The 17,182-nt window shown below is 38.6% G+C and overlaps 1 protein-coding gene across 1 annotated transcript in view; it reads left to right on the top strand.

Annotated features, from left to right (window-relative positions):
* The first annotated feature begins 1,737 nt into the window (after window positions 1–1,737).
* Window positions 1,738–17,182, top strand: part of TMEM242 (transmembrane protein 242) — a 46,717-nt gene continuing 31,272 nt past the window's right edge. Inside the window, exons 1-2 of the mRNA XM_007451349.1 lie at window positions 1,738–1,897; window positions 2,417–2,517. Of these exons, the coding sequence (XP_007451411.1) occupies window positions 1,810–1,897; window positions 2,417–2,517 (189 nt within the window). The 5' untranslated portion in view covers window positions 1,738–1,809. The remainder of the gene's footprint in view (window positions 1,898–2,416; window positions 2,518–17,182) is intronic.

Raw genomic sequence — 17,182 nt, 5'->3', positions numbered from 1 at the left:
ACAGGGGTGGCTGCAGTGCCTGATGGCTTGATGGAGGGCAACATTCATTGTTCACTGGGATGGCAGGCAACAGTTTTTTTTTTTGTTTTTGTTTTGTTTTGTTTTTGGTCCACAATGGAGAAAACTAAATGAGATAATTTATTTGAAGCACGTAGGGTAATGCCAGACACACAGAAAACACTCAATAAGTGTTAGCTGCTATGGTCACCATTGTGTATAGGGGGAAGGTTAAGTCTTGGGACCTTCAACAAATTAGCACAGCATTTGCCAGCTTAAAGGGCTCTTTCAGATTCTGACACTGTGCTTCCAAAGAATCCAAAGTTAAATAAATTCTTTGTGATTTCTCCCACACAGAAATTTGAACAGAGCAGTAGTGCTCAACCTGGCTCATTATCAGAAGCTCAATGGAGCTTTTAAACCGCCCTGCCTGGACCTTCAGAGCCGTCAACTCCAGTGGTAGGCTCTGGGCATCTATAATTTTAAAAAATCTCTATAGGCAATGCTGCAAAACAGCTACTGGAATCGAAGGGGATAATAACGAGAGCTAAGATGCACTAAGTGTTTGCACCAGGCGCTATGCTAAGTCCTTTACCTACACTGCTTTATTTAATTCTTACAGCAATACTATGAGGTGGGTTCTATCCGTTTCTGTATTTTGCAGGTGAGGAAACTGAGGTAAGTGAGCCTAATAACCTAATCAAGTTCACATAGCTGAGAAGTGGTTTAGGACCAGAGCCCAGGTTTGGGCTATTAATTGCATTTTAACGGATGCATTCATTTACTCTTTCATCCAACATTTATTTATTATACATGACCAGTTAACACTCTGAGAGCCGGGACATATAAAAATGAATAAAGATCTCCATCCCCATCTCAAGAAGTTCATGGCTTTTGCTGTTGTCGTTCAGACTGAACAAGAATGACAGATTGCCTCATTTTAAAATATGATGTCATGTGTCTGTCTTTGAGAGGCTGAAAAGATTTTCTGTGACTACCAGCCTCCTCCTCTCAATGGCCACTTACTGAATCCACCACCTTTTGCAAATTAGCCTCCCAGTCTGTGAAGACCGGGTCTGTCTGTTGGCCCCTGGCACTGAGCGGTTCTGGGGCAGCCTTGAAGCTCCGTGTTAGCAACCCCTTAGGGTGCTCCTCTGCTCTCCCGGCTGGGGTTGTGCCATTCACTTTAGTTCAGCATGCTAGCCATCCAATCCCTTCGGTTGGACAATCAATCAAACCGTGGGGTAGGAAGCGCATCACCACACAGCTGATAGACTGGCAGTCTTCCAGGGATAAAGCCTGTCACTTACACCTAAAGCGACAACTGTTAGGAAATTTCCCAGCAAAGTACAGAGAAAAGGCTGAGGCCTACTTTTTAGAATCGTGAAACGTTAACGCCGGCCAAATCCCCAGACGTAGTGTACGGCTCACCGGGAAACTGAGCTGAAGGGTCTCTAACCAGGCTGGTACTGGGCTCCTGGCGCAATCTGCGACCCCTCACTGCCCCCTAGAGTCAAAGCTGAGCAGTGTTTCAAATAGACACAATATTAAAGTGCAGCGATCATCACCTTGGAGCAGGCAAATGATCCTCCCTGGTTGACAGCCTTGGAAGACACCACCCCCGGGGTGCAGCCACAGCAGCTTCCCCGCCCGCGCGCGAGGGAGGACAGAAGTTCTGGGGCAAAGGTCGTTCTCCGGACCGGTATTCAGGTTGCACAGATGGAGGGGGCAGCGGAACCTTTCTCCTCCGCCTAGCTCTCGCTTCCACCCGGTCCCAGTTGGCGCCGGACGCAGTAGTGGAGGCTTATAAACATGGAGACAGAGGACGCTGGGACTGGAGAGCCGTCTTCTCGGCTGGGGGCTCCGGCGTCCACTAATGACCGGCTTTTCCTGGTTAAAGGTGTGCTGTGGTGGGGTGCGGGTGTCGGGGTAACCTCACCCGGGGCCCTAGCCTGCGCTGGAGCTGGCATTCCCACTCACACCCCGTCCAGGGAGACCTTCGCTTGGGTGCCCTGAGTTTAGTCCGTGGGCTGGTCCCGCGAGCTGTTCTGTATGTGCTACATTTCCCCCATTCACTCTGCAGTTTCTCTCGTGTCCTACCTTTTCTAACTCCCACTCTCTCTTTTTTCTCCCCTGGAGAAACTTCACGCAGTTGTCCCCGGGAAGAGGGGAAGAGACCCTGCGCCTATTTTGTACCTTAGCATGGCCTCAGGAACCAGAGGTCGTGTGGTCACGCAGGTTTCCCAGCCGGTGTCATTTACCTTTGCCAAGAGCTGCTTAGCCATCGTTTCTCGAAATTCAAAAGTGATTTTTAAATAGTATCTGAAACTTACTTGTGTCCATCTTTTTAAACGTAAGGTTTCTGTTTTTTTTTTCCCCTCTCCCCACCCTCCATGCCATACCCCAAAACTCTTGACAGGTGGAATTTTCCTTGGTACTGTTGCTGCAGCGGGAATGCTGGCTGGATTTGTTACAACACTATCATTGGCTAAAAAGAAAAGTCCTGAATGGTTCAATAAGGTTTGTGGCACCGAAATCCATTTATAGCATTATTGTTGTTTACAAATCAATGGCAGCTGTTTTGACCAGGAAAAGTAAAGAAAGTGTTGATGGCCTTTCACATTACTTTAAGAAGTAAACCAGTGTGCACCTCATAGATTCAGGAAGTGTACAAATTAATCAACTGTCTGTATTTTCGTTTAAAAAGAAGTACTTAATTATGCACTTTTTAAACTTTTAGCAGAACAAGGCTTTGAAAGCTCATCCAGTACATTTCCTATTCACAACATGACATTAAATCTAAATCTAGGTAAATCATTCTCAGTTGTAAGAGGCCCCAATATTGTATGTACCACTAAAAAAGAAGAGAAAAATGCCAATTAAATTCTTGAGACAGCACTGCAAGAGGCGTTTCTCAGAGACGTTAAAATGATGAAATACAGTGCATCTTAGTATAGATGAAAAACATAGGTCAGCTCCTTGAACCCAGAAACCATGCATGCTTGTGCAGTGCAGCAGCCCCACTCCCTAGAAAATTGCCTGGCACATAGTAGGTGCTCAGTAAATTTTGGTTGAATGACTATAACCTACGGAGGGCAGAAAATCCTTATTCCATGAGCAAAATTGAGCAGTCATGCTGTCATGGACAGGTGTACTTCATTTTCCCAGTTGAGAAATTTTCTTCCCCTGTGGTGGTTCTTCTGTATCATTCTGTTTCTGCCCTACCCGCCTCATAAGGTTTATTTATCCATTAATTAATTGCTTCAACAAATGTTTATTTTGGATCTTTTATGTGCAGGCACTGTGCTAGCTAGGTGCAAGAGATACAAAAATGAACAAAACATATGTACCCCTCAAAAAGCTAAGTCTGGTGTGGGAGACAGATGGTAAACAAATAATCACACAAATAACAATGTAATTACAATTTGATATTTGCTTTGGAATACAGTGTTATGTGAAAAGTCATAAACCAGTTAAATTCCTTTTTGACTTGTATTTATCTTTAATAATCTAATAATCATATTTAAGCCTTAAGAATGGCAAGAGACCACATTTAAAGTGCATTTGGATTCCCCTCTGAATACTCAGAGTTCCTATGGAGTTTCCCAAATCACTGTTAGGAGCTCATGGTCATTTTCCCCCTATGTCACAGAATATTTTCAGCGCAGAAATATATATTTTGTGAAAGAAATCAGTGAAACCTGACTGATAGTGGTGTTTTAATAGTGGAGTTTTGGTTGATTTCTAAATCCAAGTTAACATGATAACCTTTGGGTCACAGATCTTTTTTGAGAATCTGTTGAAAGCTAGCGATTCCCTCTCAGGAAAAAAAAAACACATATACATGTTCACAACTTTGCATTCTATTTTGTGGTTCTGAGATTTGATATCACACATGGCCTTTATAGTCTAACGTGGTGGTTTTCAAACTGTGGTCCACAGAACCCTGGGGATCCTTGAGACCCTTTGGGGGTCTGTAAAGTCAGTTATTTTCATAATACTGCTAAGATACCTGCACTAATGATACAGAAACAACAGAGGGTAAAACTGCTGGTGCCTTGCTGTAGTCGAGGCAGTGGCCCCAAACTATACTAACAGGCATTGTTTTCTTCTGTCCTGTGCACCCGAGGTTAAAGCCATCATTGCATAAGAGTATCCTTGATGAAGATGTAAAATTATTTATTTTTTTATTTTATTTTATTTTATTTTTGCGGTACACGGGCCTCTTGCTGTTGTGGCCTCTCCTGTTGCGGAGCACAGGCTCCGGACGCGCAGGCTCAGTGGCCATGGCTCACGGACCCAGCCGCTCCGCGGCATGTGGGATCTTCCCGGACCGGGGCACGAACCCGTGTCCCCTGCATCGGCAGGCGGACTCTCAACCACTGTGCCACCAGGGAAGCCCAAAATTATTTATTTTTAATATCTTGACCCTTGAACTTAACCTGTTTAATATTCGGTGTGAAGAAATGGGAAGTACCCATAAAGCGCTTCTGCTTTATACCAAAGTAATATGTTTTTCTCAAGAAAAAGCAGTTGTGTGAGATGCACACTGAACTAGCCACTTTTTTTCATGGCATAGTATTTTCACTTGTAAGAGCAACAGACAAATTGTAGTTATTCAGAAGTGAGTACTTGGTAGACATTTTCTTAAAAATGAACAAAATGAACCTGTCTCTTCAAGCAAGCAATTGTTAGTATTTGTTGCCAGTGATAAAATTCCAGTTTTTAAGTAAAAATTAGATTTTAGAAAACGTGTGTCTGCCATTGTGAGCTTGCCAGCTGCTCGAATACTTAAAAGGCTTTTCTTTTTTTAAGATTTACTTTATTTATTTATTTACTTAATTTATTTTTGGCTGCTGTTGGGTCTTAGTTGTGGCACGTGGGATCTTCTTGCATCACATGGGCTCTTCGTTGTGGTGCACGGGCTTCTCTCTAGTTGTGGCGTGTGGGTTCTGTAGTTGTGGCGTGTGGGTTCCCGAGCGCGTAGGCTCTGTAGTTGTGGCACACGGGCTCTCTAGTTGAGGTGCATGAGCTCAGTAGTTATGGCACGTGGGCTTAGTTGCCCCACAACATGTGGGATCTTAGTTCCCTGACCAGGGATCGAACCCACATCACATGCATTATAAGGTGGATGCTTTACCACTGGACCACCAGGGAAGTCCCTAAAAGGCTTTTCTAATGAGATTGGTAGGGATATGAATGATGTAATTTTTTGGTATTTAATAAATAAATGATGTCAACAGTTGAAAGATAACTGTTATCTTGGAAAATCATTTTCTGAATGATCATGATGTCTGGATAAAAGTTCCATTCAAAAATGCAGATTAGACTAATGGATTTTAATGTAATAAAGTACAAAAATACATTGATACGATTTTATATTCCATATTGCAGATAATTTTTAAGAAACTATTTGTTGAGTTTGGGTATAGTATCAAAGAAGGGAGGCTATTAAAATACTCCTCCCTTTTCCAACCACATATCTGTATGAGGAGAGATTTTATTCATATACTTCAACCAATAAACATATTGTAACAGATTGAATATAGACACATATATGAAAATTCAGCTGTCTTTATTAAACCAGACATTTAAAAAATTAACAAAAATGTTTGCACTAAATGTTTTGTTTTGTAAGATGGTTATTTTAATTCACATAATCAGAAATCTTTGGGATTGAAGTATAAATGGATCCTGAGACCAGGAAGTTTGAGAACCCCTGTTTTGGAGGTTAAATATCCTTCAAATAACAGTTATTTCAAGACCCATTTAGGTAATGAACAGACCATAAGGGTGAGTCATCATCTTTCTGACATAGCTACAACTTATGAGAAATTATAAAAATAAATCTTTTAAAAATATATATTGTTTATGTTACAACAACATGGCTGTTTCAGTGATGTAAAGAATATAGCAAAATGTATCAGGTAAGAATGCTCTGTAGGAGAAATAGCTAGATTGAGCATTCTTTTTAAATATCAGTTTGATTTATGTCAATTTCAGCCCAGGATTAAACTGAAAAAAAAAAAAACTAAACTAAAAACATAAGCCTTATTCTTAGGTAAGCAGTTAACTTTCTGAAAAACTGAACAATTCGTTCTTGATAGGTCCTGCACCTGCGAATAATAGATTAATTCTTGTTAAAATAGATACAAGATAAGGGGCACCCATGCTTTAAGCATAAGAGGTATTATAAACACAAAATAATGGAAAATAATTTTTTTGTTTTATCTTGGATATTAAATATCATAACTGCATTGTGATTTGTTAAATTCAAACTTCCATATGCACATGGCTTCATTTTAATTTAAATGAAAAAAATAATGTGGTAGTGAAGAAAAAGGTAGCTTTCATTTATGTATATGTGACTAGCATATGTGGTTATATCTAAAGATCTTTTAAAGCAACATTATTTTTTGGCAAGTCAGTCTTTCCCTGCAGCCAGTCAGTGTTCATTTTGAAAATTCTGAGCAGGCTATATGAAGGTCATGTGATGTATAACTCCAGCGGATAAAGCTTGTGATTAGATTTTTAAAAACTTAATAATAAGGGCAGATCAATTTTTTAACATCATTTCCACTAAAATTCATTTTTGGAAGTATGTAGACAGTAACTGATAATAACTCACTTCCTTTCACAGTCAATTTCTGAGACTGATATACAAATACAGCATGTACCTTTTTTTTTTTTAATCTGAAATTTGGCAAACCTAAGATTTTATTTGGAGTATTGCTGTGCTATTAAGGGTTATTTTTATACATAGTTACCTTTTTTTACTTAGCAAAACAAATGTGGGTTTGTGTAGACTTTTAAAAATTTATGTATATCTGTAATACATATATAATTTCTTCTTAGGGAAATCAGAGATTTTTAATTTAAGTTTCTAAAATAAAATTTAAGCCAAAGCACTTAAACTGACCCTGGTGTAATAATATTTGGTTAATGATACTGCTTCTGGATGAAAATGCAAGCCAATTAGAAATTAGTGCATTTGTGTGAGATCTGTTGCTGAAATTATAGTGACATGAGAAGAAGGAATAAGATTAGAGAGTAGTATATTGTTTTTATCATAGAAAATGGCTAAAGAAAAATCTCTTGAAAATCTGGTCAGCACCAGGATATATCTACAAAAAGTATGTCATTAGATAAGATCTGCTAGGTCTAGGCATGGGGATACAGATAAAGTGTTTCTATGTACTATGAATAACATTCACAATCACAAATGCATGCATAAAAAAACCTTTATTAAGAAATGGGTTGAGCAATATAAAGAAAATTCTTAAAAAAATAAAAGACTTGAGTAAATGGAAATATATTTCCCGATGAAAGACAGGACGTTATAAATTTGCTGTCTCTTGCCAGTTAGCTAATGTTTGATGTCATTCTAATGAAAATGCTAATGAATGGGAGTTGGAGAACTTGACAAAACGATTCAGGGTTTTTCTGGAAGAATTAATAGATAAAAATGGTAAAGAAATGTTTGATAAAAGGTAATGAGTATGGGCTTCCCTGGTGGCGCAGTGGTTGAGAGTCCGCCTGCCGATGCAGGGGACACGGGTTCGTGCCCCAGTCCGGGAAGATCCCACATGCCGCGGAGCGGCTGGGCCCGTGAGCCGTGGCCGCTGAGCCTGCGCGTCCGGAGCCTGTGCTCCACAACGGGAGAGGCCACAGCAGTGAGAGGCCCACGCACCGCAAAAATAAATAAATAAATAAAAGTAATGAGTATGATATACTTTCTGGATATTAAGACTTCTTAATGATTCTATAATTAAATCTGTGTGATTCTGTTATTTAAAAAATCAGTTCACATTACGAAAATAGCTTAGAAACAAACCTCTATCTAATTTTCTAAATAAGTTGGGAGGAGAAGGATTAATCTGTGGAGTGGTGCCGGGGCAGACGCTAAGCTGTTGGGGGAGTAAACTCCCTTCAGTTATCAGCTTCCATTAAAACTAAAGTAAATACCAGCTGAACTAAAAAGTTAGGGGTAAAAGTTTTTTTAAAAAAAAATACAGCTAGAAGGAAAGAGAAATGACTGTGATTTGAATGAGGGAAGGTGTTTTTTTTTGGTTCATTTGTGTCTCTGTGTTACATTTTGGTAATTCCCTCAGCATTTCAAGCTTTTCTTTATTTGTTACAGTGATCTATGATCAGTGATCTCTGATGTGACTAGGATAAAAAGATTACTGACTTGCTGAAGGCACCAATGATGGTTAGCTTTTTTTGTAGCAATAAGATGCTTTTTTAAATTGTCATGTACACTGTTTATTTATTTTAATCTCTTCATGTCTTCTATTACTTAAATAGGTTTTTTTTATTAGTTATCTATTTTATATGAATTAGTATATATATATGTCAATCCCAATCTCCCAATTCATCCCACTACCATCCCTCCCTGCTTTCCCCCCTTGGTGTCCATACGTTTGTTCTGTACCTCTGTGTCTCTGCTTCTGCCTTGCAGACTGGTTCATCTGTACCGTTTTCCTAGGTGCCACATATATGCGTTAATATATGATATTTGTTTTTCTGACTTCACTCTGTATGACAGTCTCTAGGTCCATCTGCGTCTCTGCAAATGACCCAGTTTCGTTCCTTTTTATGGCTGAGTAATTATTCCATTGTATATATGTACCACATCTTCTTTATCCATTTGTCTGTCAGTGGGCATTTAAGTTGCTTCAATGACCTGGCTATTGTAAATAGAGCTGCAGTGAACATTGGGGTGCATGTGTCTTTTTGATTTATGGTTTTCTCTGGGTATATGCCCAGTAGTGGGATTGCTGGGTCATATGGTAATTCTATTTTTAGTTTTTTAAGGAAGCTCCATACTGTTCTCCATAGTGACTGTATCAATTTACATTCCCACCAACAATGCAAGAGGGTTCCCTTTTCTCCACACCCTCTCCAGCATTTGTTGTTTGTAGATTTTTCTGATGATGCCCATTCTAACTGGTGTGAGGTGATACCTCATTGTAGTTTTGATTTGCATTCCTCTAATAATTAGTGATGTTGAGCAGCTTTTCATGTGCTTCTTGGCCATCTGTATGTCTTCTTTGGAGAAATGTCTATTTATGTCTTCTGCCCATTTTTTGATTGGGTTGTTTTTTTAATATTGAGCTGCATGAGCTGTTTATATATTTTGGAGTTTAATCCTTTGTCCGTTGATTCGTTTGCAAATATTTTCTCCCATTCTGAGGGTTGTCTTTTCGTCTTGTTTACGGTTTCCTTTGCTGTGCAAAAGCTTTCAAGTTTCATTAGGTCCCATTTGTTCATTTTTGTTTTTATTTCCATCACTCTAGGAGGGGGGTCAAAAAAGATCTTGCTGTGATTTATGTCAAAGAGTGTTCTTCCTATGTTTTCCTCTAAGAGTTTTATAGTGTCTGGTCTTACATTTAGGTCTTTAATCCATTTTGAGTTTATTTTTGTGTATGGTGTTAGGGAGTGTTCTAATTTCATTCTTTACATGTAGCTGTCCAGTTTTCCCAGCACCACTTATTGAAGAGACTGTATTTTCTCCATTGTATATCCTTGCCTCCTTTGTCATAGATTAGTTGACCAAAGGTGTGTGGGTTTATCTGTGGGCTTTCTACGCTGTTCCATTGATCTGTATTTCTGTTTTTATGCCAGTACCATGTTGTCTTGATTACTGTAGCTTTGTAGTATAGTGTAAAGTGAGGGAGCCCGATTCCTCCCGCTCTGTTTTTTTCCCTCAAGAGTGCTTTGGCTATTCAGTGTCTTTTGTGTCTCCATACAAATTTTAAGATTTTTTGTTCTAGTTCTGTAAAAATATACCTTTGGTAGTTTGATAGGAATTGCATTGAATCTGTAGATTGATTTGGGTAGTATAGTCATTTTCACAGTATTGATTCTTCCAATCCAAGAACATGGTATATCTCAACATCTGTTTGTGTCATCTTTGATTTCTTTCATCGGTGTCTTAATAGTTTTCTGAGTACAGGTCTTTTACCTTCTTAGGTAGGTTTATTCCTAGGTATTTTCTTCCTTTTGTTGCAGTGGTATATGGGAGTGTTTCCTTAATTTCTCTTTCTGATCTTTTGTTGTTAGTGTATACGAATGCAAGAGATTTCTGTGCATTAATTTTGTATCCTGCCACTTTACGTAATTAATTGATTAGCTCTAGTAGTTTTCTGGTGGCATCTTTAGGATTCTCTATGTATAGTATCATGTCATATGCAAACAGTGACAGTTTTACTTCTTTTCCAATTTGCATTCCTTTTATTTCTTTTTCTTCTCTGGTTGCTGTGGTTAGTACTTCCAGAACTATGTTGAATAATAGTGGTGAGAGTGGACATCCTTGTCTTGTTCCTGATCTTAGAGGCAGTGCTTTCAGTTTTTCACCACTGAGAATGATGTTTGCTGTGGGCTTGTCGTATATGGCCTTTAGTATGTTGAGGTAGGTTCCCTCTGTGGCCACTTTCTGGAGAGTTTTTATAATAAATGGTGTTGAATTTTGTCAAAAGCTTTTTCTGCATCTGTTGAGATGATCATATGGTTTTTTTTCTTCAGTTTGTTAATACGGTGTATCACATTGATTGATTTGCATATATTGAAGAATCCTTGTATCCCTGGGATAAACCCCACTTGATCATGGTGTATGATCCTTCTAATATGCTGTTGATTCTGTTTGCTAGTATTTTGTTGAGGATTTTTACATCTGTATTCATCAGTGTTATTGGTCTGTAATTTTCTTTTTTGTAGTATCTTTGTCTGGTTCTGGTATCAGGGTTGTGGCCTTGTAGGATGATATTAGGAGTGTTCCTTCCTCTGCAGTTTTTTGGAAGAGTTTGAGAAGGATGGGTGTTAACTTGTCTAAATGTTTGATAGAATTCACCTGTGAAGCCATCTTGTCCTGAACTTTTGTTAGCTGGAAGATTTTTAATCACAGTTTCAATTTCATTACTTGTGATTGGTCTGTTTATATTTTCTATTTCTTCCTGGTTCAGTCTTGGAAGGTTACCTCTTTCTAAGAATTTGTCCATTTCTTCCAGGTTGTCCATTTTATTGGCATAGAGTTGCTTGTAGTCGTCTCTTCTTAGTATGCTTTGTATTTCGTCAGTGTCCATTGTAATTTCTCCTTTTTAATTTTTAATTTTATTGATTTGAGTCCTCTCCATCTTTTTCTTGATGAGTCTGACTAAAGGTTTATCTATTTTGTTTATCTTCTCAAAGAACCTGCTTTTAGTTTTATTGATCTTTGCTATTTCTTTCTATTTCATTTATTTCTGCTCTGATCTTTATGATTTCTTTCCTTCTACTAACTTTGGGTTTTGTTTGTTCTTCTTTCTCTCGTTCCTTTAGGTGTAAGTTTAGATTGTTCATTTGAGATGTTTCTTGTTTCTTGAGGTAGGCTTGTATAGCTATAAAATTCCCTCTTAGAACTGCTTTTGCTGCATCCCATAGGTTTTGGATTGTTGTATTTTCATCCTCATTTGTCTCTAGGAATTTTTTGATTTCCTCTTTGATTTCTTCAATGATCTCTTGGCTATTTAGTAACGTGTTGTTTAGCCTCCACGTGTTTGTGTTTTTTACGTTTTTTTCCCTGTAATTGATTTGTAATCTCATAGCGTTGTGGTTGGAAAGATGCTTGATATGATTTCAGTTTTCTTAAATTTACTGAGGCTTGATTTGTGACCAGGATGTGATCTGTCCTGGGGAATGTCCTGTGTGCACTTGAGAAGAAAGTGTAATCTGCTGTTTTCAGATGGAATGTCCTATAAATATCAATTAAATCTGTCTGGTCTACTGTGTGATTTAAAGCTTGTGTTTCCTTAGTAATTTTCTGTCTGGATGATCTGTCCATTGGTGTAAATGAGGTGTTAAAGTCCCCCACTATTATTGTGTTACTGTCGATTTTCTCTTTTATAGCTGTTAGCATTTGCCTTATGTATTGAGGTGCTCCTATGTTGGGTGCATATATGTTTATAGTTGTTATATTTTCTTCCTGGATTGATCCCTTGATCATTATGTAGTGTCTTTCCTTGTCTCTTGTAACATTCTTTATTTTAAAGTCTATTTTATCTACTGTGAGTATTGCTACTCCAGCTTTCTTTTGATTTCCGTTTGCATGGAATATCTTTTTCCATCCCTTCACTTTCAGTCTGTATGTGTCCCTAGGTCTGAAGTGGGTCTCTTGTAGACAGCGTATATATGGGTCTTATTTTTGTATCCATTCAGCAAGCCTTTGTATTTTGGTTGGAGCATTTAATGCATTCATGTTTAAGGTAATTATCGACATGTATGTTCCTATTACCATTATCTTAATTGTTTTGGGTTTGTTTTTGTAGGTCCTTTTCTTCTCTTGTGTTTCCCACTTAGAGATGTTCCTTTAGTATTTGTTGTAGAGCTGGTTTGGTGGTGCCGAATTCTCTTATCTTTTGCTTGTCTGTAAGCTTTTGATATCACTGTTGAATCTGAATGAGATCCTTGCTGGGTAGAGTAATCTTGGCTGTAGTTTCTTCCCTTTCATCACTTTAAATATATCTTGCCACTCCCTTCTGGCTTGTGGAGTTTCTGCTGAGAAATCAGCTGTTAACGCTAAGGGAGTTCCCTTGTATCTTATTTGTCATTTTTTCCTTGTTGCTTTAAATAATTTTTCTTTTTGTCTTTAATTTTTGTCAGTTTGATTACTGTGTGTCTTGGTGTGTTTCTCCTTGGGTTTATCCTGCCTGGGACTCTCTGCGCTTCCTAGACTGGGTGGCTATTTCCTTTCCCATGTTAGGGAAGTTTTCAACTATAATCTCTTCAAATATTTTCTCAGGTCCTTTCTCTCTTCTCCTTCTGGGACCCCTATAATGCGAATGTTGTTGCGTTTAATGTTGTCCCAGAGGTCTCTTAGGCTGTCTTCATTTCTTTTCATTCTTTTTTCTTTATTCTGTTCCATGGCAGTGAGTTCCACCATTCTGTCTTCCAGGTCACTTATCCGTTTTGCCTCGGTTATTCTGCTATTGATTCCTTCTAGTGTACTTTTCCTTTTAGTTATTGTATTGTTCATCTCTGTTTGTTTTTTCTTTCATTCTTTTAGGTCTTTGTTAAATATTTCTTGCATCTTCTTGATCTTTGCCTCCATTGTTTTTCCGAGGTCCTGGATCATCTTCACTATCATTATTCTGAATTCTTTTTCTGGAAGGTTGTCATCTCCACTTCATTTAGTTGTTTTTCTGGTGTTTTATCTTGTTCCTTCATCTGGTACATAATCTTCTGCCTTCTCATTTTGTCTGTTTTTCTGTGAATGTGATTTCATTCCCCAGGGTGCAGGATTGTAGTTCTTTTTGCTTCTGCTCTCTGCCCTCTGGTGGATGAGGCTATCTAAGAGGCTTGTGAAAGTTTCCTGATGGGAGGGACTGGTGGTGGGTAGAGCTGGGTGTTGCTCTGGTAGGCAGGGCTCAGTAAAACTTTAAAACTGCTGATGGGTAGGGCTGAGTTCCCTCCCTGTTGGTTGTTTGGCCTGAGGTGACCCAGCCCTGGAGCCTACAGGCTCTTTGGTGGGTCCAGTAGTGGACTCTGGGAGGGGTCACGCCAGTGAGTACCTCCCAGAACTTCTACTGGCAGTGTCCTTGTCCCTATGGTGAGCCACAGCAGCCCCCCACCTCTGCAGGAGACCCTCCAACATTAGCAGGTAGGTCTGGTTCAGTCTCCTATGGGAGACTGCTCCTTCCTCTGGGTCCCGATGTGCACGCTACTTTGTGTGTGCCCTCCAAGAGTGGAGTCTCTGTTTCCTGCAGTCAGATCCCGCTAGCCTTCAAAGTCTTATTCTCTGGGAATTCCTCCTCCTGTTGCTGGACCCCCAGGTTGGGAAGCCTGATGTGGGGCTCAGAACCTTCACTCTAGTGGGTGGACTTCTGTGGTATAATTGTTCTCCAGTTTGTGAGTCACCCACCCAGCAGTTATGGTATTTGATTTTATTGTGATTGTGCCCCTCCTACCATCTCATTGTGGCTTCTCCTTTGTCTTTGGATGTGGGGTATCTTTTTTGGTGAGTTCCAGTGTCTTCCTGTCGATGACTGTTCAGCAGTTAGTTGTGATTCCGGTGCTCTCGCAAGAGGGATTGAATGCATGTCCTTCTACTCTGCCATCCTGAACCAATTTCCAGATGAGGGAAATTTTAGTAAGTTTAAAAGCATTAGAATGCATTTTTGACCAAAAACAAACAAACAATAAGCAAAATAAAAGGATAAAAGCAAACCAAACTAGGGAAATATGATAGCACATATGATAGGTATAAGGGCTTCAAAGAACATTAATATAGAAAGAATATACAAGTCAGAAAACTTTAAATGGACAAATAACATGAATATGCAATTCAAAAGATGTGAACATTGGCTTATAATAACTTGGACAAATACTCGTTCTCAGTAACAATAGAAATGTTAAGTTATAAATAGTCTTATAGGGCTTCCATGGTGGCGCAGTGGTTGAGAGTCCGCCTGCCGATGCAGGGGACACAGGTTTGTGCCCGGTCCGGGAAGATCCCACATGCCGCGGAGCAGCTGGGCCCGTGAGCCGTGGCCGCTGAGCCTGCGCGTCCGGAGCCTGTGCTCCGCAACGGGAGAGGCCACAACAGTGAGAGGCCCGCGTACCACAAAGAAAATAAATAGTCTTATATAAATTTCAAAGGTTTCTTTTTTTGTGTTTTTATTTTTACTGAGACCATCTAATGCAGGCCAACTTGAAATGGTCCTCATAAAACAGCATTGTAACTTAGCCTTTTGAAAAACAGTTTGTAGTGTTTATCAGCTTATAAAATATTCATGCTTCTCCACTTAATAATTCTACTTTGAGGAACTTTCCCCAAGGACTTAATCAGAAATGCAAGTCAGTGTTTAGGCACAAAGAAGTTTTTAATATAAAAATTAATATAAAAAAGTGAAAGTAGCATACATTAATAACAAATGGCTAAGTAAATTACGATAAGTCAGTGCCGTGTAACCAGTAAAAATATTTGAGTTTTTGACACAATGAGAGGATGAAAGTTGGAGATTAAAAATATTTTAATGGTGTTAAGTTGTTTTTAAAATGTCCACAATCAGATAGAGGGAGAATATGTCAAAATGTTTAACATGGTTTACTGGATAATAAAATGGAGGTTTTCTTCATTCATTCTTATGCTTTCTCATACACACCAAATTTTCCACAATGGTATATAATCAGAAAAAAATAAGATACAACTTTTAAGGAAGTTCAAGTTTTTATTGTTTCTGACTGTTTTTGTTTGTTGATGTTTAATGTGTTTTAGCAGGCTCACAGGGAAAAATAATAAATTCTTAATATTTCCTAAATTCTACAGTCTCCTTTAAAAAAATTTTTAAAGATAAATTACATTTCATATTCATGTCAAACTATAGGAATAAGTGAATGCCCCTTGGTTACATTTCAAGTAGGCCCATAAGTATTATCACTTCTTTCTCTACTTCCAGTAGTGTAAATATTTGAATTATCCTAAGTAATGATGTTTTTATTCTAATTTACACTATGATTTGTTCCCACTTAAAAAGAGACTTTCATTTACATTTTGTATTGTGTTGTATTTAGAAGCAGAAGTGATAAATGACTGAATGGCAAATTCCACTTAGTCTGTAAAGCCAGGCTGCTGAAGTGCTCTAGCTTTTATAAGCCGTGAAAGCTTGAACAAGTTATTTAATCTCTCTCTACTTTAGTTGGTCTTTAGTAAAATGAGGATAACAGTACATGTCTCACAGAGTAAGGTGAAGTAAAATGCTTAATGAATTACTATATGCAAAATGCTTTGAACAGTGCTGTCGTATAGTAAGGGAGCAATATATATATAATTTTGTGTGTATATATATATATATATATATATATAAAATTATTAACTGTGATATAGTATTTGGAAATACAGGATCCCTGGGAGATTGCAGTCCTGCAATCTTATTTAAAAATTAATCTCATTTAAAAATAAGATTAATGGTCCTTTAACAGTATAAGGAAAAATGTGGTTTTGGTCCTTCTGATCAATGTAATTTAATCGTTAGTATCAATAGTAAATAGAAACATTTAGCATGTGAATGCCACTTGTGCAGTTTTATTCATGAAACAATAGATATGGAGAAAGAGCTCACCACATCCATAGAATATCACCATACTTTACAAAAAATTAAATTAGCTCCCTTCATGTCAGAGCTTTACTGTTTTGTTGTTTTATTATGAGCTCCTTCTAACCTAAATTAGTAGACAATGACCCTAGATATTGTCCTCCAATGAGTGTCTGACCAGTGTAGTGGAGGAGTATCTTTTTTATTTCAGAGTTTAAATCTTTAAATAAAAATACACTGTCAGCTTTCATTTTAAACATGGGGCTTCCCTGGTGGCGCAGTGGTTAAGAATCTGCCCACCAGTGCAGGGGACATGGGTTTGAGCCCTGCTCTGGGAAGATCCCACATGCCGCGGAGCAACTAAGGCCGTGTGCTACAACTACTGAGCCTGTGCTCTACAGCCCACAAGCCACAACTACTGAGCCCACACACCACATCTACTGAAGCCTGCGTGCTCTAGAGCCTGTGCTCGGCAACAAGAGAAGCCCACACACCGCAACGAAGAGTAGCCCCCACTTGCCTCAACTAGAGAAAGCCTGCACGCAGCAACGAAGACCCAACACAAACAAAAATAATAAATAAATAAAAATAAATAAATTCATAAATTACTAAGTCATGGAATTAGAAGAGACTTTAGAAATTAGTACACCATTCCTCCGAGTATCTCTTTTTACAGTGCACCCACCCCTCCCCCAACCTCAGCACATTTCATAATGGGGGCAGTTATTCTTTTGTTTTTTTCCTTTGGCCTTGCCCGCAGGATCTCACTTCCATAATCGCAGGCCACAGCCGTGAAAGCCTGGAATTCTAACCACTAGACCACCAGGGATCTCCCTCGGTGATTCCTTTTTGAAGTGCTCGTTGCATTCTTATTCTTCTCTGGTCAAGTTCGTTATGCTGATGGTCTGAAAGCTGTTCAGTTAGTATCATTGTAGATTTTTACCTTAATATTATAACTTGACACTTGGGAGGAGAGTTACTGTTTTTTTCTAGTTTCTCATTAATAGTTGCCAGGAGCTGAATTTCTACTATATGCCAGGCATTTTGCATAAATATTTAGAAGTCCTCACAATGAGTTATATCACAAGTCTTTTCTCAAATTTAGATTTAGCACA

The sequence above is a fragment of the Lipotes vexillifer genome, unplaced genomic scaffold (genome assembly GCF_000442215.2).
Source record: "Lipotes vexillifer unplaced genomic scaffold, Lipotes_vexillifer_v1.1 scaffold935, whole genome shotgun sequence".
In the NCBI taxonomy this organism is placed as follows: domain Eukaryota; kingdom Metazoa; phylum Chordata; class Mammalia; order Artiodactyla; family Lipotidae; genus Lipotes; species Lipotes vexillifer.
The sequence above is the reverse complement of the archived record's forward strand: the minus strand, read 5'-3'. Positions and strand labels throughout refer to the sequence as shown.